This window comes from Silurus aristotelis, assembly GCF_946808225.1.
Source record: "Silurus aristotelis genome assembly, chromosome: 24".
NCBI lineage: Eukaryota > Metazoa > Chordata > Actinopteri > Siluriformes > Siluridae > Silurus > Silurus aristotelis.
In genome coordinates, this window is record NC_139597.1 from 1,450,621 (window position 1) to 1,475,620 (window position 25,000).

The 25,000-nt window shown below is 43.6% G+C and overlaps 2 protein-coding genes across 7 annotated transcripts in view; one reads left to right on the forward strand and one right to left on the reverse strand.

The window, feature by feature from the left end:
- The window catches only part of lhfpl3 (LHFPL tetraspan subfamily member 3), a 22,665-nt gene extending 18,741 nt beyond the window's left edge, over positions 1 to 3,924 (forward strand). For 2 of the 3 annotated variants that reach the window (XM_083529077.1, XM_083529076.1), the window contains 2 exons: positions 899 to 932; positions 1,665 to 3,924. In XM_083529077.1, the coding sequence (XP_083385203.1) occupies positions 899 to 915 (17 nt within the window). In that variant the 3' untranslated portion in view covers positions 916 to 932; positions 1,665 to 3,924. The remainder of the gene's footprint in view (positions 1 to 898; positions 933 to 1,664) is intronic. The other variant, XM_083529078.1, reaches the window with a different exon arrangement.
- Positions 3,925 to 10,006: 6,082 nt separating this feature from the next.
- kmt2e (lysine (K)-specific methyltransferase 2E) overlaps positions 10,007 to 25,000 on the reverse strand; it is a 38,868-nt gene continuing 23,874 nt past the window's right edge. For 2 of the 4 annotated variants that reach the window (XM_083528989.1, XM_083528991.1), the window contains 16 exons: positions 22,858 to 22,988; positions 22,643 to 22,760; positions 22,450 to 22,559; positions 21,691 to 21,946; positions 20,162 to 20,260; positions 17,491 to 17,664; positions 17,095 to 17,409; positions 15,236 to 15,538; positions 14,914 to 15,055; positions 14,156 to 14,364; positions 13,985 to 14,044; positions 12,858 to 13,241; positions 12,549 to 12,784; positions 12,384 to 12,466; positions 12,221 to 12,303; positions 10,007 to 12,139 (listed from right to left, as the gene is read on the reverse strand). In XM_083528989.1, the coding sequence (XP_083385115.1) occupies positions 11,228 to 12,139; positions 12,221 to 12,303; positions 12,384 to 12,466; positions 12,549 to 12,784; positions 12,858 to 13,241; positions 13,985 to 14,044; positions 14,156 to 14,364; positions 14,914 to 15,055; positions 15,236 to 15,538; positions 17,095 to 17,409; positions 17,491 to 17,664; positions 20,162 to 20,260; positions 21,691 to 21,946; positions 22,450 to 22,559; positions 22,643 to 22,760; positions 22,858 to 22,988 (3,615 nt within the window). In that variant the 3' untranslated portion in view covers positions 10,007 to 11,227. The remainder of the gene's footprint in view (positions 12,140 to 12,220; positions 12,304 to 12,383; positions 12,467 to 12,548; positions 12,785 to 12,857; positions 13,242 to 13,984; positions 14,045 to 14,155; positions 14,365 to 14,913; positions 15,056 to 15,235; positions 15,539 to 17,094; positions 17,410 to 17,490; positions 17,665 to 20,161; positions 20,261 to 21,690; positions 21,947 to 22,449; positions 22,560 to 22,642; positions 22,761 to 22,857; positions 22,989 to 25,000) is intronic. The other 2 variants (XM_083528990.1, XM_083528992.1) reach the window with 1 other exon arrangement.

The window sequence follows — 25,000 nt, forward strand, 5'->3', positions numbered from 1 at the left end:
TTACTAATGTGTGTGTGTTTACACGCTTCAATGTTTCACACACACACACACACACACACACGCACACGCATGATAATAATATTCACCGTTTTAATGTATTACGTCAAAGATGAACCCCATGTATTCCGTTTACTCACACGTGAGAGAGAACGTATTCTGGTCCTTCGTATCTCATATTTTTCACGTCACATGACCACGATCTCTCTTCAGCCCTATTCAGACTGGATTAGTTACTGCAGAGGATCTGGGATTCAAGTCCAAATCAATTACAACGTTTATTATGAAAGGTAGAGGTTCAGCAGTAAAAAGCAAGCTACACTCTGATCAAAAGTATTTGGACACCCAAAACCTTGGAGACACACGATTGTATCGTTCAATCGTATTCACTTGAACTAGGAGACCCCAAACCTGTTCCAGCATGACAATTCCTCTGTGCACAAAGCCGGCTCCATGAAGATCTGCTTTATATGAGTTGGAGTGGAAGATCTCCTGCTGTAGAGCTCCAACACTATTGAACATGATGAATGTGAATGCTGGCTGCACCCCAGGAACCTCCTCACCTTCTCACCTCCATCAGGACCTGACTTTACTCTCACCCTTATAGCTGAAAGAATCTCCACAAAATCTAGTTAAACATCTGCCCAGAAGAGTGGAGCTCATGATAACAGTGAATGTGGACTTCATACACGCCTTTTAGTATCTAAATAAAAAGAAAGAAAAACGAGAAGCTGGTTTAGTTCTCAGCTGATGAGTAACTGCATCATACTCATCAGAAACGTGTTTTTATGCAGCATGTAAATAAATATTTCTGGGGTTCAGTATTTTGATCGTATTTTTTATTGATTGTTTAAACATTTAGATTTGTACTTATTTATATGCCTGTGTTTTATGTGAGCAGAAAGTGGAAACGCGTAGACGTTCAGCCGGAGGAGGTGAGTGTTAACGCTTACAACGCTGAGATTCCAACTTCTGTGACTTTCATTATGAAATACATTTATTTATTATAAACTTCTGATTTAATCCTCCTGCTGTTTTATTTCAGTAGATATAAAAATAAAAACCTGATACACTTTAATGTTCAGAATAATTCTTTTCTTGATGAAATTAATTTGTATCATTTTTATATTATGCTCCATAATTTCTAATGAATTTTATTCTATTCTATTTTATTTATTTAGTTTTTACTCTTCGGCGCCATGGTTTTATATCATTATTTATTTTTTAATTAATTTCTGTGTTTTATTATTTATTTAAGTTTTTTGTTGTAAATGTTTTTAACACAGTTTTATTTGGAGTATATGATGCACAATTATGTCCATCGTTAAAAGCGCTATATAGATAGAACCAATTAAAAATGTAATTAAATATTTTGCCCTCTGATTTAATTTAATTATTTTCCTTTTTTTTTGTTTTCCTTTTTTCTTAAATATGTTTTTTTATAAAATAATTTTTAGGAAATTTATAGATTGTTTTTTATTATTATAATTTGTTATTTATTCTGTTTTATGCAGTTTCGTTTTTAAAAAGCAGATTAAACATTATAAGTTTTGTTCAGAAAAATATTTTTCCTGTTTATTAATCAAACAAATAATAAATTTTACCTGTAAATTATTAAGCTGCTATTTATTCATTTCCTTTTTTTTTTTTTTTTTCTTTTTCTTCAGGGTGAGTTGAGATTGATTGGGGGAGAGAAAAAAAAAGAAGAAGTGAAGTTACGTGATCCAGTCACCATCCAGCTTTGTTTTATTTTTTATTTTATTTTTTTACCCAGAATCCTCTGGGGCTGAGGGGCTGAGTGTGCATTAAAGGGAAAAGAAAAAGAAAGATGTCCAGATTGTTGAAGAAAAAAAAAAGAAAAAGGAGAACAGACTTTACACGGCTGTAAGGACTGGACCAGGCAGCTACACACACACACACACACACACACACACACACACACACACACACACACACACACACACACACACACACACACAGTTCTTTAATGTGTTAGGATTGGTGTCAGCATTTCACAATCTGTATGTCTCTATACACACACACACACACACACACACACACACACACACACACACACACACACACACACACACACACGATATACTGTATAAACGTGTACTTTAGTGGACAGAACCCGACTCTCCAGGCGAAGCTGGAGACTGTTACCATGGTGACGAATACCACCGGAGGAGAACGAGGGAGTCATGGCAACCTCTGTTTCCTTTCAGAAGTAAATTACCACAACAGAGGTAGAAAAAGACCACACGCCAGAAAAAGACACCAAACACACACACACACACACACACACACACACACACACACACACACACGTTTATTTAACCCTGTTCTGTAGATAGATGGTGATCGCTACGTGTCAGTGACGTGTTGTTCTTCTCTTCCTCGTTAAAGCGGTGTATATATCTCCCAAAATTCACTCATTTTTATATAAAGCAACTTAAAGATCTTAAGACGCTCGGTTCGCTTAGGTTCCGGTGTCGACATCATACACATAAAACAGCTACATGCTAGCTAGCAAAGTTTCCAACCCCAAGTCATTAGCTGGCATAGACGCCGCCACCATGTTTCAACAGAGAAAAAATGGCCGCCTATATTAGCGTGCTGGTTCTCGTGTCCACACACATACACACAGACACACACACACACACACACACAACCTCTCACTATCATGTGCGTGAGTTCCTTATAAACATTCGAGGCTTCATCAAATATTTCCCCAAGTGTGTATTTAATAATAATAATTTAAAGGGTGTATTAATGTTTAATATTTGGAATATTTCAGATACATTTTATTTTATTATGATTTACATTTTCACTTATATTTATTTATTAATTTATTTATTTTAGAGAATGATTATATTTGGCTGTTGTATACGGTACAATTATGTGACATTTAAGTTATTTTCATTTTCGACTATTACATATTATTATTATTATTATTATTATTATTATTATTATTATTATCATATTCTGCTGACTTGTTTGTTTTATTTCTTTTTTCAGTCTATCCTTTGTTTTTTATCTTTATTACATATTATTTCTTTTTTTTTTTTTTTTTTTTTTTTAAGAATTTTGAGTTTTTTTAAGAAAACATTTTGATGTAGATTTTCAGTGTTTATTTTTAAAAGATTCCCAAAAACAGGTGAAAGAGATAAAAAAAAAAAAAGAAACCAATTATAAAATATATATAAATAACTCTAAAATGTAAAATCTATTGAATGTGATGAATAATTTTTTGTTGGTTAAAAAAAAAAATGTTTTCGATTTTCTTTACAGATTTAGTTTCGAGGCTCGTCTGTGTCTCTGTAAATCCAGTTCTCTCACTCGTGATGGTCACATGACTCACTTCCTGTTTCTGGACAGATTTGTAGCATAGAGCTGTGTGTGAGAGACGTGTTACGACGTGTTAATGTCAGTCTTTATAATGTCACTGCGCTCAGCTGAGTTTACACTCCACCAGCCACAGTAACACCACGTGTCCGGCTACATCACTATTATTATTATTATTATTATTATTATTATTATTATTGTTGTTTTTTTGACAGCGCAGTTCCACTGTGTTCTACTTTGCGTTGTAGTTTGCATGAAATCACTTGTGTACTTGAAACACTAAAACCCACGAAAGAATGCAGGATGACATATAGAGCCTGGAACAGAAGGGGGCGTGGCTTACAGCAAGCACCGACATGGCTGCCGGATTAGCTAACTGCGCTAGCTACATACAAACCAACAATCTTCCCTTTTCTTTGTAACAGCATGTGGGGTGCAGTGCGATCAGGCAAATCTGTGGTAAGACGTTTTTCCGCATGAGAACGTAAGTTGTGAGCGAAGAACTGAAGAAACATCGGACTGCTGAACCTTTTGTGGTTCATCGCTTGAATTAGCGAGCACACTTAAGTACATGTAGCTCTCGCCTGCCGCTTGATCGCTCACTAGCGTAAACGTACGTTTCTTTACAGCATTAGCATATAGCGAATACTTTTACAGCCAAGACGTCATGGTGTATGATTTGGAATTATGCTAATGTCTGCTAAGCTAACCAACCACCTTACCTTATGTCAAAGCTAGTGCTTTAGCTATGAAAGGAATTCCTGTTCTGGATCAAGACACGGCCATCACACGTTGTGCGCTACGTATGGTGTATGTTTTGTCTGATGCCAGGGTCTGACTGCAGATTAGACCAGATTAGACCAGCTAGCACACACACGTACACATGCTAAATAGACTGGATGTTTTTTGTTTTTTTTTACATTTTACGGGATTTGGCAGACGCCCTTATCCAGAGCGACTTACAACTGAGCAGGGGAGGGTTAAGGGCCTCGCTCAAGGGCCCAGGTCGTGGTGGGATTTGAACTTGTGACCTTCCAATCCAAAGTCCAATGTCTTAACCACTGAGCTACCGCCTCCTTTTACTCATGGTCATTACTTTACCTGGTAACACTAAGCTAGCCAGCTAGCATAAACATTTTTATTATTATTAATAATATGTTCAAGTAGGCGTATGCATATACAGACCCGAAGCCCCGCCCACGAGTCGTTCGTCTGCAGACACGCCTCCTGAGTTTCCTGTCTTTGATCTGATTTGAGTGAAATGTCATGTAAAAAAAAAAACAGAAACAAGAAGCTGTACTCATTTTTTTCTAAAGAATTATATTTAAACCGCGGCTGTAGCTGAAATAAAAACGTGTTTGAACGTGTTTTATTTTTTTTTAACGCACGTGTCCTGATTTCAAAGAGGCGGCGGAGCCAACCTTTTCTTGTTATTTGTATTTTTTTTGCTATATTATATTTTAGCTTGCAAAATGATCCAAGCTAGCTTTCTAAATGAACACAGCTTATGTTAGCTTGTATAACCTAGCATTGGTGTCAGGGCTTCAAGACTTAAATGTGGTAGCTATTTTATTTATTTATTGCTTTTGCCTGATCAGATTAAGACACAGCTTTTCGTGTTAACTTAATACCAGGCTACTGTTAGCTAGCGAAAATAAAATCAATGCTAATGCATCTCCTGCATTGAGCTCAGCTGTTGAGATGTCACACAGCAATGTCGCTCTGTGTGACGTGAGCCTGGCGATACTTTTATAACATAACACTTTTTCTAGCTCTCCGTCATAACACAGTCGACGCTAAATAATATGACCTCAACGCTAGCTTGTCACCTGCCTTAGCTACAGGATGTTACATATCTACCCAAGCTAACTTGGAAGCTTACTAGCGTGGAAGCTAGCAGATCAGACTGAGATATGGCTAGTTCATTTGGTTACCTAGCAAGTCAGCAGTTAGGCTAGCTATATGGTGTTAATTAGCTAGCCAAGATTGCTAGGAAACTAGCTGATATAAGAAAAACCTTGATGCTGTTAGCTATTTAGAACTAGTCGGTCGTAGATTTCTAGTTCGCTGATCTTTGCTAACTAGCTGGTTAGTTTAGCGATCATTTATGCTAACTAATGTATTAAAGTAATCCAGCTACTTGATTGACATGGTCTTTACGAAACCGAGCTGATATACAGTAAAGAATTGCGGCATGCTATTGGATGAACTGAAGCCCCACCCCCTTTGATATCAAGGTATAAAATCAGGACACGGCGCGTAAAAAAAACTGATTCAGTGTTAACCTTCTGATGATTCTGTGTCGTTCCTGAAGTCCCCAATGTCGTTGTCTGTCCTGTCAAATGTCCTTGTAAATAGAATAAAAGGAGAAAACAAGAAATGTAAATATTCCATAAAATTATTAAACACACACACACACACACACACACACACACACACACACTGAACCTGAGATACAAGTGAATAAAAAAATTATTTAAAAACATGTTTGAAGTTTTTCTTTTTTCTCTAAAGTACTCGTCTGTACTATGCTATCAAAATGCTACCCGTAAACTTTTCAGCGTGAATGCTAACTCACAGCTCAGTAGATAGTGTGAGCTAAGTAGTTAGCATTTCTGAGAGGATTTAAAGTAATTGAGAGTAAATCATTCTAGTTTTCAGTGCTAATGCTAGCTAGCTAATATAAAACGGGATTCCTGTTCTGCAATTCAGCATGACGTGAGGAGGGCATTCAGGAGAGTCAATACCAGGAAGGCAGCAGGACCAGATGGCTCCTGTCAGGGTTCTGAAAGCCTGCGCTGATCAGCTTGCACCGGTGTTCCCCAAAATATTCAACCTCTCCCCGGGAACAGTCTGTATTCCCCTCTTGCTTCAAACAGTCCACCATTGTTCCTGTCTCGCAGAAACCCCGGCCTGCCTGCCTAACTGACTACCGCCCTGTAGCCCTGACCTCAGCAGTGATGAAGTGCTTTGAAAGAATGATCCGACTTCATCACTACCGGACACACTGGATTCACTACAGTTCACGTACCGCCAAAACCACCCTACTGAGGACGCCATTACACATCACACAAAAAGGGGACTGCAAAAAAGAGAATTATGCGAAAATGCTGTTTATGGACTACAGTTCAGCTTTTAACATCATAATTCCCATCCAATCTCACCTCTAAGTTGGAGGTCCTGGGACCTCTTAGCCCAGGTCCTCAGTCCACCCCTGTGTCAATGGAGCTACAACTTCCTGACAGACAGACCACAAGCTGAACGAGTGGGCAAACACACCTCATCCTCCCTCAACCTCAGCATTGGAGCTCCTCAGGGTTGTGTTCTGAGCCCCCTGCTGTACTCGCTGTACACATATGTCTGTGTGACCACTTCCAATGCCACAACCATCATCAAGTTTGCTGATGATCTCCAACAACAGCAAGATGGCCTACAAGAGGTTAAGAAAATGGAGAGATGGTGCCAGGAGAAGAATTTTTTCCTGAATGATAGCAAGACTGAAGAGTTAATAGTGGAAGCAGGATACCAACGTACCAGCGATCAGCTGAACATACAATGTGTGGTTCTCTGTATGAATGTGTAAGTGACAAATACAATTTTAACTTGAAATAATCATTTGTTTTGCTAATGCTAACTCCCAGGTGAGTCATCTCCAGGTCAAGATCTCCGAATATCTCTTCATGACTCTCTGCTCTCCCCTTCAGCCACTGCTCGTAACCTTGGGGTAACTATGGACAATCAACTGTCCTTCTCATCACATGTTGCTAATGTGGCTTGTTGTTGATTTCTTCTCTACAACAACAGAAGGATTCGATCATTTCTGTCCACACAGGCTGCCCAGGATCTTCTTCAGTCTCTTGTGATTTCAAGACTGTTCTACTGCAGCTCTCTGCTAGCAGGTCTTCCCCTGAACGCTATTTATCCACTGCAAATGATTCAAAACGCAGCTGCACGGCTTGTGTTCAACCTGCCCAAGTTCTCCCACACCACCCCACTGCTGCTCTTTCACTGGCTTCCAGTAGCTGCACGTATCAGATTCGAAACACCGATGCTTGCCTACAAGGCAAAAAATGGACCAGCACCATCTTACCTCAGAGACCTCATCACACCTCACACCTGCACCACGCTGTCTGAGATCCTCCAGCACTGCTCCACTTGTACCTCCTTCTCTTAGAGTAAAAGGTAAGTATACTTCAAGGCTCTTCTCTGTTCTGGCACCGAGGTGGTGGAATGAACTTCCCCTAGATGTCCATACAACGGAGTCCCTGACTATCTTCAAGCGACGGTTGAAGACCTTCATCTTCCTGAAACACTTAAATTAGCACTTTCTAATGAAATTGATTGTAGAAAGCAAGAGTTGTAGTCAGATTTATATGAAGTTTGTAATCTTGTGTACCAGTGTAGATTTATTTAATGCTAGAGACTCAAAGCACTTTTGTACGTCGCTCTTGACACCGGCGTCTGCTAAATGCAGAGAATGTAAATGTAGCTAGCATACTTCAAATCCCCTCAGGAAAACTGCCCCTTGTTTTCTAGCTTGGGTCCACCAAGGAGTTAGCATGTGCTAAAAAGTTTTAGGATTTAAAGTATGGTTTCTAAACGTTCCTTTTTATACGGAATCATTACGTATTTGAGACATAACAGCAGTCCCACATGGAACACGGTTGGTCCTGAAGTGTATAGTGTAAATTATACTGAAATAAAGCGTAACTTAGATATGTACAAGAGATGTAATGTGTACATGGTGAATTGTAAAATGCCAGAATTTATTACAAGATGTATTTTTTGTATATACACATACAAAATACTACATTTAATTCATGTTCATTCAACATACTGTTAACAAAGTATATGCTCTCTGATTAGATTTTGACTATTTAAATTTAATATATAAATATTAAAATAAAATATGAAAATAAAATATGAAAATTGTGCATAAATATTTTAAGAGAAACGTGTTATCAAAGAAAATTTTTTAGCATTTAATTCAAGGGGGAAAAAACAGACTTTTTTTATTTATAAATAAATGATACACCAGGTTGTACAGTACATATATTTATTGTGTTCTTGTATTTTAATTGCTGAAGTCGGCAAAACTAATTGTAAAGTGTAACTAGCGATTCGACACGAGGCGGGATTTCTGACAGGATTTCTGTGTAAAAAAAAAAGAAAAAAAAAGCGTCATTCACTGAGTTGTTAGCATGCGCTAAGCAAATTGCATTTCTCTCAGGATTTTAGTTCATCAATGTAAATGTTTTCATTGCTAATGATAATGCTAGCTCTCGCTAACCCTAAGGGGATTTTAAGTTGTATGTGTGAATATCAATTGAGGCTAAACATTTTTGGTGTTTATTTAATCAAAGCTTGTACGATTATTTTTATGTTAATGCTAGCTAAGCATGGTAATATTTGCTAATGCTAACTCATTGGCACGAGGCGTGATTCCTGAGATTTGACGTTACTTGTGAATAATCGTGATCATGTTTCGCTAATGCGCTAAGTAGTTAGCATTTCTATCATCTGTAAATCATCTGTTTGAAGTGATAATTTTAGCTTTAATGCTACATGAGTCAGGATTTTTTTGTCACTTCCGTAAATAATAATAATAATAATAATAATAATAATAATAATAAAAATGACTGTTTGCTAATATTAGCTAATATGCGCTAAGTACTTAGCATTTATGTCAGCCACAAAGGTTTAAAAAACAAAACAAAACAAAAAACCCGGACTGAAATGCAGGACCGGTTCCAGCAGCTCACTTCTGCGCCATCTAGTGGACGAACAGCGGCGCTGCACACCGGCGAAAAACAAACATCACAATTTCACAGACGTCCTCAAAAAAAGAGTCAGAAACTTCAGGTTCTTCTACACCACATTTCTACTAGATAAAGACCAGAAAGTTGACTTACTACATCTCTTGAGGTTCAATTCACGCACTGCCAGATGGGCCAATAGTTTGTGGACACCTGACTAAATCCCATTCCACATTTAGTCTTCATTTGCTGTTATAATGAGCTCCACTCTTCTGAGATTTTGTGGAGAATTTTGGAGATTCATTCAGCTACAAGGGTGTTAAAAAAAAAAAAGTCCAGTAGTGATGTCAGTGAGGAAACCTGGGGTGCAGTCAGTCAGATCTTCCACTCCAACCCAAGGTAAGCAGATCTTCATTAAGCTGGCTTTGTGCACTTTGTGTCATGCTGGAACAGGTCTGGATCTCCTGGTTCCTAGACGGGAAAATTTCATGCTCCTGCATCTAAAGACGTCCTGTATTTGTGTGCCTCAAAGTTTGGGCTACAGTTTGGGAAGGACCACATATTGTCAGGTGTCCAGATACTTTTGTTGATATTTACTAGCACCACCATGTTTCACAGATGAAATAAGCTTTTTTCTACTGAAATGCACCGTTCTCCTTTCTCCTCCACCCACCTGCAATTAACTGATGTTCTCACACACACACACACACACACACAACCAGATCATTTTCCTAACAAAATTCTGACAGAATGAAAAATGTACGTTTAAAATCATATCAATAGTCCTCAAAAACTTCTTAAAAATTTTCTAACAGGCTTCTAACGAGTTCGGGTTTAACATCAGGTCTTCAGGAGGAGGTCTGAGATGTTGGACCCCGAGGAGGAAACACACAGGACGCTGGAGGTGGTATAAAACTGTCATTACAGTGATTTATTATAATGAACCATGAAAGTATTCAACCAGTGTTGTGTCTGTGAGCGTCTGCTCTTCACACACACACACACACACACACACACACACACACACACACACACACACACACACACACACACTCGCGCGCACACACACTCACACACAGAATAAAAATAAAAAAATAAAAGAAAAGGGACAAATCCAAATAATCCTGGAGACGGAATAAAAATAGTGCTACGTTCACAGAAACATTCAGCTTTCCATTTTTTTTTCTTTTTTTTTCCTTTTTTATGCGAAGTTTACGCTCGTATTTACAACCAGATTCCAGAAAGAATGGGAGCGAAGTGTACAAGCATCGGGAAAAAAAAAGAAAAGGAAACAAAAAAGCTGATATTTACATCCGTCCGTGTGCGGAAAGAACGCCGGAGGCAAACGAACCGCCTGTACAATTAAATTACACTTTCTACAAAAGAACCGTGGAAATAAAAAAATAACAAACCGCTCACGGTGAACAGGAAGTTCATTTTCTCTCGTGCGCACTCGACACACACAGACGTGACGGACACGTGAACGCGCACGCACACACACACACACACACACAGAGAAGTGCAGTCTCCGGGAGCGGTGTGAAGCGGCCTAACAGAAAGGTCTCTTCTGCAGATACTCATCTTCTTCCTCTTATTATTATTATTATTATTTTTTTAAATTCAGTTACATGAAGGATTAAAAAAAATAATTCTGTCGTTTTTTTCCTCTATACAAAAAGCATTTTCCGCTATAAATGAAGCGCTAGATAAAACGAATAAATGACGTGAAGATTTTCCCAAAGAGAAGGGGGTCGACGTGGAATGTCCATCGTACAAGTGCGAAAAGAAGGGAGAAGGTAAAAACGTTAAAAGTCGGACAGGACAAGTGGAAGTGTGTATCAAGGAAGAAGAAGAAGAGGAAGAAGAAGGGAAATAAAAATTGAGGGGAGGGGTTTAGGGTCGTGTTAATGAGCACCGCCATCTTGTTTTGTGTGAAGTCTCTCTGAGGTCGGGGAGAGTACGCGAGGTCCTCGTTCTCGTCTCCTGGGTGTGAAGGTGCATAAAAACTATTTACACTACGAGTTGCCTATGTTACAATTACTTCTGTCCCGGCGTCACGCCGCCGTTTTCTCACTACGAGTCCGTGTTTTTCATTGCGGGCAGCCGAACGAAGCAGGGGGAGTCAGTCAGTGCCACCCCGCCCCCATGTATCCGGGGTTGTGAAAAGTCGTGGAGGAAGGGGGCGGGCCCCGGGCCTGCGTGGTGTTCGAGTTGGACGAGGACTGAGAGGGCGGGTTGGGTTGCGGCGGAGGCGGAGGAGGCGGCGGTAACACGGTTTGCTGGTAAGCGGAGGGCGTTACCGCCGCAGAGCTGCTCGTCCCCGATTGATGCAGGAGAGTAGTCTGGAATGCGCCGATGTTCTGAAATGACGGCGGAGGAGGTGGAGCTTGTTTGATGGACAGCAGGTTGACTGTGGTGGTGCCGCCTACTGGTGCGGGTTGAGAACTCTGCAACTGAGGAGGCGGAGGTGGTGGCGGGGGAGGGGCGGCACTCAGGATCAGCTGATGCTGCTGGATTGAAGGGGGCTGCAGGTGATTGACATGGATGAGGGCGGGGCCGGGTTGGGGATGAGGCGGAGGGGGAGGGGGAGGAGGAGGCGGGGTGGAGCTGCTCTGGAAGTGGAGCGTGTGGTGCGACTGCAACAGGGTCTGCGAGCCGGGAGGGAAGGGCGTCGTGACCGCCGCTTTGAACTGTGTAGGAAAATAAGCCGAGGAGCTTGGAGGTACCGGAGGTGGAGGAGGAGGAGGGGGAGGGGCATTTTGAGGGCTGTACTGTGATTGGTTAGGGGGCGGGGCCGACAGGAAGGTCCTCTGGCCACGATAGGGCGAACCCTGCAGCTGAGGCTGAGATTTAGTGGAGGGGATAGCGAGGGAAGGAGCGGCATAGTGCCCCTGGGAGGGGTGCTTGCCGGGGGTCAGAGGGGTGGGTTTGGAAAGCGCTGGCTTAGACGAGGACGGCTGTAGCGAGGGACGGGACTGAGGGTCGCTGTCTTCTTCTTTAGATGGGCGTGACACGGGGCTTGGGCCTGAAGACGGAGACTGAGTAGAAGAAGGACATGGTTAGTGGATGAAAAGAAGAGGAATAAACAACCAATTTTTATGTGTGTGTTTAACTCGTACCGTGTGTGTCGAGGGACTCTTGCAGCTCTTAGGTGATGGACAGTCCCTCGTTATGGCATCACCTCCGTCTGTCTCTCCTCCATCTGTTAGAAAGTCAAACCCATGTTACAGGCGAAAGACCTGTCGAGAAAACTCTTACTTAAACATGTGTCTGGTGTCTGACCTGTGTCTTTGCGGTGGTCACTGAGCAGCAGGGCTCTGTGGTATCCGCGCTCCCTGGCCTGTTCCACAGAGGTTGAAGACACCCTAAACACCAACACCGGAAATTAAACACACAACGTGGTTTTATAATAAAACAGAATAAAACAATGAGGGACATAGGGCTTACCACTGTCCGTCTCCGCCCTCTTTCTCTCCCTGTTGGGAGCTGTCCGGGTCCTCGCTAGTCTGCGGGGTCCTGGAGCCTAACGTAACCACAGGGACTGCGGGATCGGGCGGTGTTTCAACGGCGACAGGGAAGACATCCACTGGGGGCGCTGTTGAAAGTGGAGAGCTGCACTCGACCTTGGAGCCTCCACTGCGCCGAGCTTCACGCTGCCGCTTCCGATATTCCAACAGAGACACCTGGAAAAGAGCAGATTATGAGTGGACACATTTGTGATTCCGGTCAGCAGTTTCAGTTCGGACAGAACCTCACCTTTTTCTTCTGTGGTGGATTCTGGGCTGTTCCTGCCCCCTCGGAGGCGTCCCCGCCGAGCGAGCGAGCAAAGGCTGTGCTGCCTCCCTCCTCTACGCAGGGGTAATAGGAGGCAGCGTCACTAAACGCGCCCATGTCGAGCGTATGTGACGGCGTCAAGTCCCTCAGGTTGGAGTTAATCGGCGAGAAAGAAAGGCCGCCTCGTTCGGGGCTCTTGATCCACGTGTGGTAGGACATGGGCGTAGCCTCAGTCACGCCTTCTCCTTCCGTACCTTCGTCTAAAGGTGCCTCAGGTAATGAGGTGGCAGGACTTTGAGACTCCTGAGGTGCAGTTTCGGGAAGCTTCCTGATTGGAGAGGCCAAGAGCGATGGAGCACGGTCAACCTGGGGATAGCAGGAGGAAAAACATCACATGACTATGGATTGATGGGAAACAATTTTGCACGGTATACAAGTACTAGAAAGGTCCCCTGGTGGTCTAGTGGTTAGGATGCGGCGCTCTCACCGCTGCGGCCCGGGTTCGATCCCCGGTCAGGGAACCAACCCCAGCCACTCTTCGTGCCGGTCCCAAGCCCGGATAAATTGGGAGGGTTGCGTTAGGAAAGGCAACATGTGCCAAATCAAACATGCGGATGATCCGCTGTGGCACCCCCTAATGGGAGAAGCTAAAAGAAAGTTTTTTCATACCAGTACTAGAAAGGTATCACAATACCCTGCTTTTAAAAAGGAAAACAAATATTTTTATTAACATTGTTATTAACATTTTATTAGTACTGGTACTTTTGGAGTGACAGCTGTAGCTGTGTTTGACAATAGGGGGCAGTGTCTGCCGGTAGCAGGCTGCTTCCACAGCTCATTAAGTGCATGTTTTTTTCCTTTCAGATGTACTCAGACTTTAATGTTGATGAACCTTTGTAAATAATACAAAGTCGTGGAGGTCTTAATTTATTAAATAATTAAAATTAATAAAGATTATATAATTTTTTTTAGATTTATAAAATTATAATTTTTTCATGCCAATCAATTTGGTATTGGTATCATGATATTTAATTTAGGTATCGTATCGAAAGTCAAAATTTTGGTATCTTGACATTAGCAAAACAGAAAAGCATGACTCGATCTCTGACCTCTTGCATGCTTGGTCTTCGACTCGCCTCTGGTGAGCTGTCGATCGCTGTCGACTCGCCCTGAGGATGCAAAAATCATTCATCATTCGACTGATTTACAGATTTAAGAACTGAAAAACAGTATAATCTCAGAGGGCGATGAAGCGTTTCAGTGCCCTGGTGGGTTCATACCTCTTGTTGTGTGGCGTGTGCTGGGTTCTGGGAGCTGTGTGTGGGTGTGGAAGGTTCTGGAGGCGTGTTCAGGAGCTGAGGTGTTAGCGGGGCATCAGAGGTTTCTGCCCGTGTCGGTGTAGCGCACGGAGAGGCGTACGGCGTGGACGACTCCGACACACACAAGTCCAGTGGACACAAACGCCTTTTCTTCAGTGGCGTTGGCAACTCTGACCACACGCACACAGACACACACACAGACACACACAGACACACACACACACACGTGATTAATCAACACCGATAGTTGATTGCTGGAACTTTCGGCTATTGAAAAAAAAAAAACACTACACCAATAGTTTTTCTGGGTTGCTGGAGCAGCCGAGAAGGTTTGATTGCGAAACAGTGACACCACGTGCTGTTTGTTTTTACACGGGAGACTGCGTGCTGCACGGAGAACGCTATATTATATTTATAATTTAAAACTTGTCCTAACTCATTAATGATCTTCATTAATCCAATAAATATACTAATATATCATTTTAGCACATTCTTGATTAGGAACAGTTTTTTATATTTTATTTCTGTAATAAAGTTCAGTACCATTTTACATGGAGTATGTTTGTACATGGAGGGGGGGGATTTTAAAATAGTAATTAATATTTTTAATACGTTAAAACTTGCCAAAATAATAAGTTTAGATGGAAAAAAAAAACGTGTATGGTTTCTTTAATAAAGTGTTAAAGGAAAGCGCCCCCTGGTGTTTGAGGTTGTGTTACCTGGGCAGGTGCCGTTAAGCGAGATGGGACTGTCAGTGTCTCCGTTGATTGGAGGGGTCAGAGGTCCTTCAGCAGGCATCAGAAGGGTTCGGCCGCCTGGACTCACACTGCCTTCCTCCTCTAAAGCCTGCTTCAGCCAACGCTACACAAACATAGCACAGGTTCAGTCAAATCGAGTTCATTAATATTTCCGTAACTGCAAAAATCTTAAGTGATTACATTTTTATTGGAAATGCACAATATATTCCCCCCACTTTTGGTGCTAGGGCCACAAATAATCGCTAATAATAATAACGAAACGATGAGATAAGACCTGACGGACCTTCTTGCAGGAACCCGAGGTAGGCGGAGTATCGGAGAGTTCTCGCGAGCGTCGGCGAGCTGCAGGCACCGCAGGGGTGCTGGGGCTCCGGCTGGCCAGGAACGGAGAAGAAAAGCGTACGTAGTGCTTGGGAGTGCTGTAGACGTGCGTACTGCAGGCCATCCCGGGTAGAGAGTTGAGCTGCGTGGCTAAAACCTCAGGATCAGTGCTGATCCTCAGCGGCCGATCAGGAACGGGCTCGGGACTGCGCACTAACACGCGCTGCTCCTGCTTCTCCACGCTCAGCCACTCGGTCACTAAGTGCTGTGGAGGGGGTGAAGAAACGACAGGTAAGATAAATCAAAAATACAGAAGCTGGTAGAGACCTGCAGAGGTTCCACAGGTTAATGCTGTCTGAACATTTTCAAAAAGTTTCGAAGTCTACCAATATATTGCTGAGACCAATCATGTACCCAATAAAAACCTGAACATCGTCCAGGAATCAGGCCAAGAATGCAACCACAACCATGAAGATCTGACTGCTGACCAGAATATTTTATGTCGCAATATTAATGTGACCCAAATTTCAACAGGATCTATGATGAGTGTGTAGATAAGAACTTTGCTAAAAACCAGGCTGGTTCACATCATTCAGAATTTGAGATCTTGACCAACAACATTTCAAACCCTAAGTTTTTTATATATTGATGTTGACCCAAATCTGGCTTGACATTAAGATAAGACACGACAAAACTGTGATTGCACCAACCACCACCCAGAGAATCCACAGGCAAAGAAGGTCTGATTTCTAGACAAACCCAATTTTGACTCGATGTTTAATCAAATCAATAGTGCAGACCAAAACAATGTTGAAGATCTGGTCAACCAAAAACTCTTTGACCAACTTTTGTCCTCACGATGAGGGAAATGATATTCAACCCAAACGCAGTTGGTAAAAAGTTTCAAGACTCTCTCTGTTTACAAGTACCTTATTTATCCATGTTCACACACTATCACAGCGTTCGTCTGGAACGTGTCCTGGAAGTCTTTTTTTCGAAGCGTGTCAAGAACCTTCTGCGAAGGGTGGGTGCGGAAGTGAGATCATTGTGGATCATTTTCCGACGATCATCATGCACGAGTTGCTGAACGGTTTTGACATTTTCAGGGGTTGAGTTCGTCGAAGGTCTTCCTGATTTCGTGTCGTCTTCCAGTGATGTTCTTCCGCTGTTAGAGCAACTCGAAACACCTCGAACGACTCGTTGCAGCGTCGCAGTATGTCAAACGTACGTCAGGTCAGGCGTCTCTGTGGAAGATTTGCCCAGTTTCATGCAGGATTTCACGTTTTGTTCTTACTTGCTGTTGCATGATGAAATCGCAGACGTGGTAAAGCAAGCGGGTCAGAACAGCACCAGTTACACCATTACTCTCCAATCTTCTTTTTGATACCACCTCGTATATCAGGAAGATCAACTCAAATTGTTCAGACCAAACGACTAGAGACGGCCAGAGACTGAATCAGCGATGATGATGCTGAATAGATGGTTTTATGGAGATCGGGGACAATCTGAGTGATATTTGGGCCAAAAACCCAATCACTGTTAGAGATCTTGACAATGAAGATCGGGTCAAAACTCTTGACTCCAAAGATCTGGTGAACAGTGCTGATGTTAACGGCATTGAAATAAAGTCAACAAAATCAATGCCATAAATAACAGTCCAGAAACTGGAGATGAAGAACACCAGGTTAACGATAGTGACACTGACATGATACCAGAATACCAGCTGTATTTAGGTGAACACATTTCTAATCTTGGGAGTTCCTCTGTTTTTCAGACTGACAGCTGTTAAAATCAGTGGTTTTGAAGAAAGTTCTATTTTACCTTTTTCGTTTTGGGAAACTTGTGTCCAGGTGAGGTGTGAGGTGGGCTGGCATTGTCGTCTGGGACTTGAGGAGGCGGAGCTTCGATCTCTGGTGCCGCCCCTATCTCTCCGTCCTGCGTGTCCACCATTAGCTGGGCGTCGAGAGACTCTCCGGGGGACGCGGGGGGTGGGTCGGAGCAGGCGCTGGCCGTGCGCGTCCGCCGTCTTTGCTGCCCGATGTGCGTTCGGTTCCGAGAGAAGCTTTTCCTCTGCTTGTTACGGCTGACCTTCGCTGCCTTCTGAGCCACTTCCTCTTTCACTGGCTCCAACAAAGGCTGTGCAAGAAAAACACAACAAATCAGAATCGTCTTAATTATATCACAACTCCAGCTAAGAATAAATCAACAGAAACCTACTGTTGCAGGAGACTCGAGCTCCGGAGTAGCGGGAGGCTCTTCTTTGATTTCGCCCCGAGTTCCCACCTCGCCCTTGGTGCCGATCCTTTCCAGAGCTTGCTCCCTGCGTTTCTCCCTCTTCTCCATGCGAGCAAACGCCTGCAGGATGGCCTCCATCTTCCTCTCCTCGCGTGTCTGTACACACCGAGACAGAAAGGAGAGCGGGATAAGGACGTGTGAGAATATGCGGGGAGTTGTGGAAGCAGGAGACCAGCAGCGGCAGCAGATAAAGAGCACAGAACAGAGAGCATCAGAGCGTCGTTTTATTTTTCATTTAGCTGGCCAAACTGTACCGGTTCTACCTTCCTTATTAGCTAAAGATCTCGCGAGTCTTCCCCAAACCCAGTTCATGGTCAAGAAGCGTTTCAGCTCCTGAACAAACACCAAGGACGCATCAGTCTGTGACTCACACACAAGGCCATAGCACTTGGACCAAATTCTCATCGGCTTGGACACATGCATGGCAGTTACTCCATCTGTCACTTACACACGGAGAAGTCTGAGTTAAGGACGTTTCCTTTGGTTTCGTCTGAATCCACAACAGATACGTGTAGGACGTTTGCAATTTTTTCTTCATCTCTTTTCAGCACAACTGGACAATGAAACTTGTAGAGAAATGAGAAGACGACCATTTATTAACAGTTTTGTAAAGCAGCAGGAATTCCTGGTGCATAGCAACGAAGACTTGAGAGAAAACCAGACCTTTACAAACACTGAGGAACATGAGCATGATTGGTTTTACTGAAGGGGTGTGGTTGAGAGAGAGAGAGAGAGAGAGAGAGAGAGAGAGAGGGGGAGAGTACCTGTATTATTGTGGAGAGTTTAGATGATTTATTTTGCCTCCTAATGTTAGATTAGTTTATTATTTTGTTCTGCACCCTACAAACAAATAAGCAAAAAATTTCAAGCCAATTAAAAGATTATTACTCCCATAATAAACAATTTTTTCCCACTTATTGTTTGCTATTAAAATCTAAACATTTACTTAAAGCCTGTGGTGTCAGCGAGTCGCACCTAGAGGGCGCGCTCGTAACAACAGCAGACCGGAAGCCGGAAAAACTATCAGTATTTTGTAGATAGCCGACAGTTCCATCGACGCAGCGGTGCTTCGACTTCTATTCCTCTATAACTAAGGGATATTTTTAGTTTAAAAGCTAACGTTTATTATCAAATACAGATATGAGTAAAACATTAATCTATTTATTTTTATATTATTTTTTAATATATGTGTTTGGCTTTGTTCAGAGAGCCGTTCCACATGTGGGGGTGGTGGAAATCCAAATGGTGAAACGGTGTGGACTTATAAACATATATAAACACACACATTGTTCTGGTTTATTAAACAAGCTGCTCCTAAAGTCTACGGTAATTTTAACAGAATTCCTCCGCTAGAAAAACGTCACTATTGGCGTTTGTAATCCAACCAAGAGGAACTGAAGAGACAGACAATGTGGGAAGATATGCTGAAGCAGAGGTGGTGCAGAAAGTATTGTGTTTTCTCCATCATTAGCAGCATCCTGTTAGTATGACTCAGCAATGCGAGGAGACAGCTGGGACAGTTCTCCAGAGAGAGAGAGAGAGCTGGGACAGTTCTCCAGAGAGAGAGAGAGAGAGAGAGAGAGAGAGAGAGAGAGAGAGAGAGAGAGAGAGAGAGAGAGAGAGAGAGAGAGAGAGAAATAAGCAACTACTATATGAGGGCCTTGTTCAGGGTTTGGCTAGGATTTGAACTCACTATCTTCAGATCCAAAGTTCAATGCCTTAAGCATTAAGCTACCACCTTCTGTCTTGAACGAGTGATGGAAGAAGACTAGAGCAGTTAGTATTCTCCTCTGTCTCAGAGGAAGTAGGAAATCTTTCTCTCTATTATAGAAGACAGCAGGAATTGTGTTAGAAGGAAACTCCCAAGGGAACCATTTGATATCCATTCAATCGCTTCTGTTGAGCTTTCACTGCTCGGTGAACTTTTCCCAGTCTCAGTGTGATACACAGTGGTGGTAGCTTCATGATGACCCTTGTCCTCGTGGTACCTTCTGTGATATTCTTTTCTTCTGACACCATGAGGCAGTCATGGAGTTCTTCCAGGGACAGGTGTATGTTCTAGAGATCACAGAACCGAATTAATTCTGGCACTTCTGATCGGAGCTAATTTACGAGGAATACTCAGGCAAGGTGTGGTAGATCATCCTCCAAACCAATAAAGGAGATGATATTTAAGGATATACAGGGCTGCAGAATGCAACAAAACAACAAAAACCTGTCTTTGGGAAAGAAACAATGCTGAGCTGTTGGAGGAGGAGAAGAAAAAGTGATGGATGCTAGAAAGAAAAAAGGTTGATTGTTGATTGTTTGGGGATAAAGCAGAGAAAGTAGCATCAGTTAGGCAGCAGGTGGCAGTAGAGAGACACATATGCAAGTCAACACGCAACACACACACACACCTCGACAACACACACCCATAGGGCAAAAGGGATATGCCTGCAAAAAAAAAGGGAGGAGGGATGTGGAGTGGGGTTTGCAGCAGAGTTTCCTTGGAAACCATGAGTGAGCGATTGAGCGAGTGAGCGATTGAGCGAGTGAGCGAGGGCCGCAGAGACACCACCAGCGTCCGCCCCAGGGGCACGCATACACTTACCATCTTCCTCCTCCTCTCCGCCATGTGCTCCTCTGTCTCCATCTCTACGTCATTGCTAACGGAGGTTTTCTCTTCTAGATCCTCAATTAACTCAGGATCCTGTAAGAGGGGGAGAGGGGGGCCTTATTCATCTTCTGCCTTCATTCAGCACCGGGAGAGAGGGATGAACACAGGGGGGAGAGAGAAAGAGAGGAGGAGGAGGTACAACGTGGAGACCACGCTCCGACCCGGACGCCGAATAGGGTCAAGAGTCTGCCCGCTTTATTCTCTTTATTTATTTGTTCACGAGTCACAAAAAACAGAGAATATAGATAATACGTTTAGGCCAAAAGTATTGGGACACCCAACTTTTCCATCCAAACGTGCTTCTTTCCCAAAACGTTTCGGACGTCTTTGGATGCTGGAAGCATGACATTTCCCCCTTCACTTTATCATGGAGACATAAACCTGTTCCACGATACCCCCGTGCATAAAGCCAGCTCCATGAACATCTGCTTCCATGGGTTGGATTTGATGGAAGATCTTGTGCTATAGAGCTCTGACCCTATTGAACATGAATGAATGAAGTCTGACTGCACCCCAGGAACCTTCTTACCTTTGCACCTACACCTGACTTGAACTACAATCACCTACACCCTTGAAGCGAAATAAATCTCCACAAAATCTAGTGGAACATCTTCCCAGGAGAGGTGAGCTCATTATAACATCAAATAAAAGCTAAATGTGGAATGAGATGTTCAAAGAAGCACATATATATATATATATTTATGACTTACAGTCAGGTGTCCACAAACCTTTGACCGTATCATTATTATTATCACAGTGTGTGTAGATGTATGTTTGTAAATATACATACACACTGTATATTGTTTATTTATTTATATATAATTATAAATTAACACCGATGTTTTATTATTTATTTGTATTTTCTTGTCACAAATTTATTGAAATTTTTTTTTCAACTGATTTGGTTTTGTGGATTGTAATTTTGATATTCTGTCATCGAGAACATCTGGGGATCTGACACATCTGTATGAAATGACGTACAATCAGTAATGAATAATGTAGAAATGTAGTATATTTAATAGTGTGTGTGTGTGTGTGTGTGTGTGTGTGTGTGTCCAACCCCAGAGAGAGTAACCCAGGCTAAAGAACTGCCTGATATCTCAAAGCCTAGAATTTGGTCTGGTTCTGGTGCTCTATGGTTCCATCCGAACCGTCTTGCTGGTACACTACACAAAGTGTAACACAGGTGTGTAAATACAACAAAGCAGGCAGGACAAATGTACACTATCACTCATGCAGAGATGCAATGTGACAGAGGTGAGGACAGAAAGATGAAGAGGAAGGAGAGATCGAGAAAATGAAGGAAAAAAAGGAAGATGGAGAACACAATGGCTGACATGAAGAAAAACATGCAATAAGAGTAAGTTAATAAATAAATATATTCTGTAATGTGTCTGAATAAATGGAAAGAAAGTGAGAATCAATGCAACAGCTGAGTGTGTGTGTGTGTGTGTGTACTATACCTGGTTGTTAGAGATAGACACCCGTAGAGGTGACAACTTCCTCTGCTTGCTGTCGTTGTTCGTTTTGCTCTTGGACACATCACAGTCCAGAGTGAGATTCTGGTTCTGGCCAGGTTCGTCCCGAATCGGCGGCTCTTTATCTTTTTTTCCTCTGCGTCGTGTAGCAGAACCCAGGTTCTCCGTGGGCTCCAGGTTGTGTTTGAGAACAGGACATTCCTGATTCCCTCTTACACACGCACAATCCACCTTATATTTACTACACACACACACACACACACACACACACACAGTCAGTGTTGGTGTGTGATGTTGAATGTTGGTGGGTGTAATGATGAACGTGGGTGTGTGTAATGGTGAACGTTGGGATTTAATGAACGCTGGTGTTTGATGGTGAACGTTGGGGTGTGATGGTGACTGTTGGTGGGTGTAATGGTGAACATGGGAGTGCGATTATGAACGTTGGGGTGTGATGGTGAACGTTGGTGGGTGTAATGGTGAACGTTGGTGGGTGTAATGGTGAACGTTGGTGGGTGTAATGGTGAACGTTGGGATTTAATTAAGAGCACTGGTGTGTGATGGTGAACGTTGGGGTGTGATGGTGAACGTTGGTGGGTGTAATGGTGAACGTTGGGGTGTGATGGTGAATGTTGGTGGGTGTAATGGTGAACGTTGGGATTTAATGAAGAATGCTGGTGTGTGATGGTGAACATTGGGGTGTGCTCTGTGTGTGTGTGTGTGTTTGTATATATACACACTCACCAGTTGCTGTAGTCGTAGTCGAAGCCGATGGTGATCTCACTGCCTTTAAGTATGGACCGTAGCGAGTAGATGTACAAGTGCAGCATTCCATCTTCGATCACATGACGCACCTGAGACAGAAACAGAAAACAGCGTTTACACACTCGTCTCACTCTCACCGTAACCAGATGTCATGCCACGTGTGATCGCTCACCTCGGCGTTGGGCGTGCAGGATCGCCGGATAAACCTTGCTTCATTTCCGAAGCTCCGCGCATCCACACACATTTCCAAACCGTCAAACTTCGAGTAGAACAATACGAAGGGGTACGGCCTGCGGTGACACGTGGGAAAAACACGCCATGTCACACAACTTCACGTATTTATAAAGAATCTGTAAAATATACATTTTTATATATCGATCCCTGTACCTCTTAAAGAAATATCCGTTAGCCTCGAACTGCTGACGGAGCATGAACTTCCCTCTGTACTCGATCAGCAGAGAGTCTGCTGCCAAGTCCCTCACTGCCTTCAGGATACGCATATTCTTCTGCAACTGACTCTGAAACACACACACACACACACACACACACACACAATACATATATACACTCGTACAGCACGCGTGTGTGTGTGTGTGTGTATACCTCTACAGGTAGTTTAAAGGCAGCAGGGTGTGTGTGTGTGTGTGTGTGTGTGTGGGTGTGTGTGTACCTCTACAGGTGGTTTGAAGGCAGCGGGGTGTGTGTGTGTGTGTGTGTGTGTACCTCTACAGGTGGTTTGATGGCAGCGGGGTGTGTGTGTGTGTGTGTACCTCTACAGGTGGTTCGAAGGCAGCGGGGTGTGTGTGTGTGTGTGTGTGTGTGTGTGTGTGCCTCTAACAGGTGGTTAGAAGGCAGCGGGGTGTGTGTGTGTGTGTGTGTGTGTGTGTGTACCTCTACAGGTGGTTCGAAGGCAGCGGGGTGTGTGTGTGTGTGTACCTCTACAGGTGGTTCGAAGGCAGCGGGGTGTGTGTGTGTGTGTGTGTGTGTGTGTGTGTGTGTGTACCTCTACAAGTGGTTCGAAGGCAGCGGGGTGTGTGTGTGTGTGTGTGTGTGTGTGTGTACCTCTACAGGTGGTTCGAAGGCAGCGGTGTGTGTGTGTGTGTGTGCGCGTGTGTGTGTGTGTGCCTCTAACAGGTGGTTAGAAGGCAGCGGGTGTGTGTGTGTGTGTGTGTACCTCTACAGGTGGTTTGAAGGCAGCGGGGTGTGTGTGTGTGTGTGTGTGTGTGTGTGTGTATGTGTGTGTGTGTACCTCTACAGGTGGTTCGAAGGCAGCGGGGTGTGTGTGTGTGTGTGTGTGTGTACCTCTACAGGTGGTTTGAAGGCAGCGGGGTGTGTGTGTGTGTGTGTGTGTGTGTGTGTGTGTACCTCTACAGGTGGTTTGAAGGCAGCGGGGTGTGTGTGTGTGTGTGTGTGTGTGTGTACCTCTACAGGTGGTTTGAAGGCAGCGGTGTGTGTGTGTGTGTGTGTGTGTGTGTGTGTGTGTGTACCTCTACAGGTGGTTTGAAGGCAGCGGGGGGTGTGTGTGTGTGTGTGTGTGTGTGTGTACCTCTACAGGTGGTTTGAAGGCAGCGGGGTGTGTGTGTGTGTGTGTGTGTGTGTGTGTGTGTGTGTGTGTGTGTACCTCTAACAGGTGGTTTGAAGGCAGCGGTGTGTGTGTGTGTGTGTGTGTGTGTGTGTGTGTGTGTGTGTGTGTGTATACCTCTACAGGTGGTTTGAAGGCAGCGGGGTGTGTGTGTGTGTGTGTGTGTGTGTGTACCTCTACAGGTGGATTAAGGGCAGCGGGGTGTGTGTGTGTGTGTGTGTGTGTGTGTGTGTGTGTACCTCTACAGGTGGTTTGAAGGCAGCGGGGTGTGTGTGTGTGTGTGTGTGTACCTCTACAGGTGGTTTGAAGGCAGCGGGGTGTGTGTGTGTGTGTGTGTGTGTGTGTGTGTGTGTGTACCTCTAACAGGTGGTTTGAAGGCAGCGGGGTGTGTGTGTGTGTGTGTGTGTGTGTGTGTGTACCTCTACAGGTGGTTTGAAGGCAGCGGGGTGTGTGTGTGTGTGTGTGTGTGTGTGTGTGTACCTCTAACAGGTGGTTTGAAGGCAGCGGGGTGTGTGTGTGTGTGTGTGTGTGTGTGTGTGTGTGTGTGTGTGTGTGTGTGTGTGTGTACCTCTACAGGTGGTTTAAAGGCAGCGGTGTGTGTGTGTGTGTGTGTGTGTGTGTGTGTGTGTGTGTACCTCTACAGGTGGTTTGAAGGCAGCGGGGTGTGTGTGTGTGTGTGTGTGTGTGTGTGTGTACCTCTAACAGGTGGTTTGAAGGCAGCGGGGTGTGTGTGTGTGTGTGTGTGTGTGTGTGTGTGTGTGTGTGTGTGTGTGTGTGTGTGTGTACCTCTACAGGTGGTTTAAAGGCAGCGGTGTGTGTGTGTGTGTGTGTGTGTGTGTGTGTACCTCTACAGGTGGTTTGAAGGCAGCGGGGTGTGTGTGTGTGTGTGTGTGTGTGTGTGTGTGTGTGTGTGTGTGTGTACCTCTACAGGTGGTTTGAAGGCAGCGG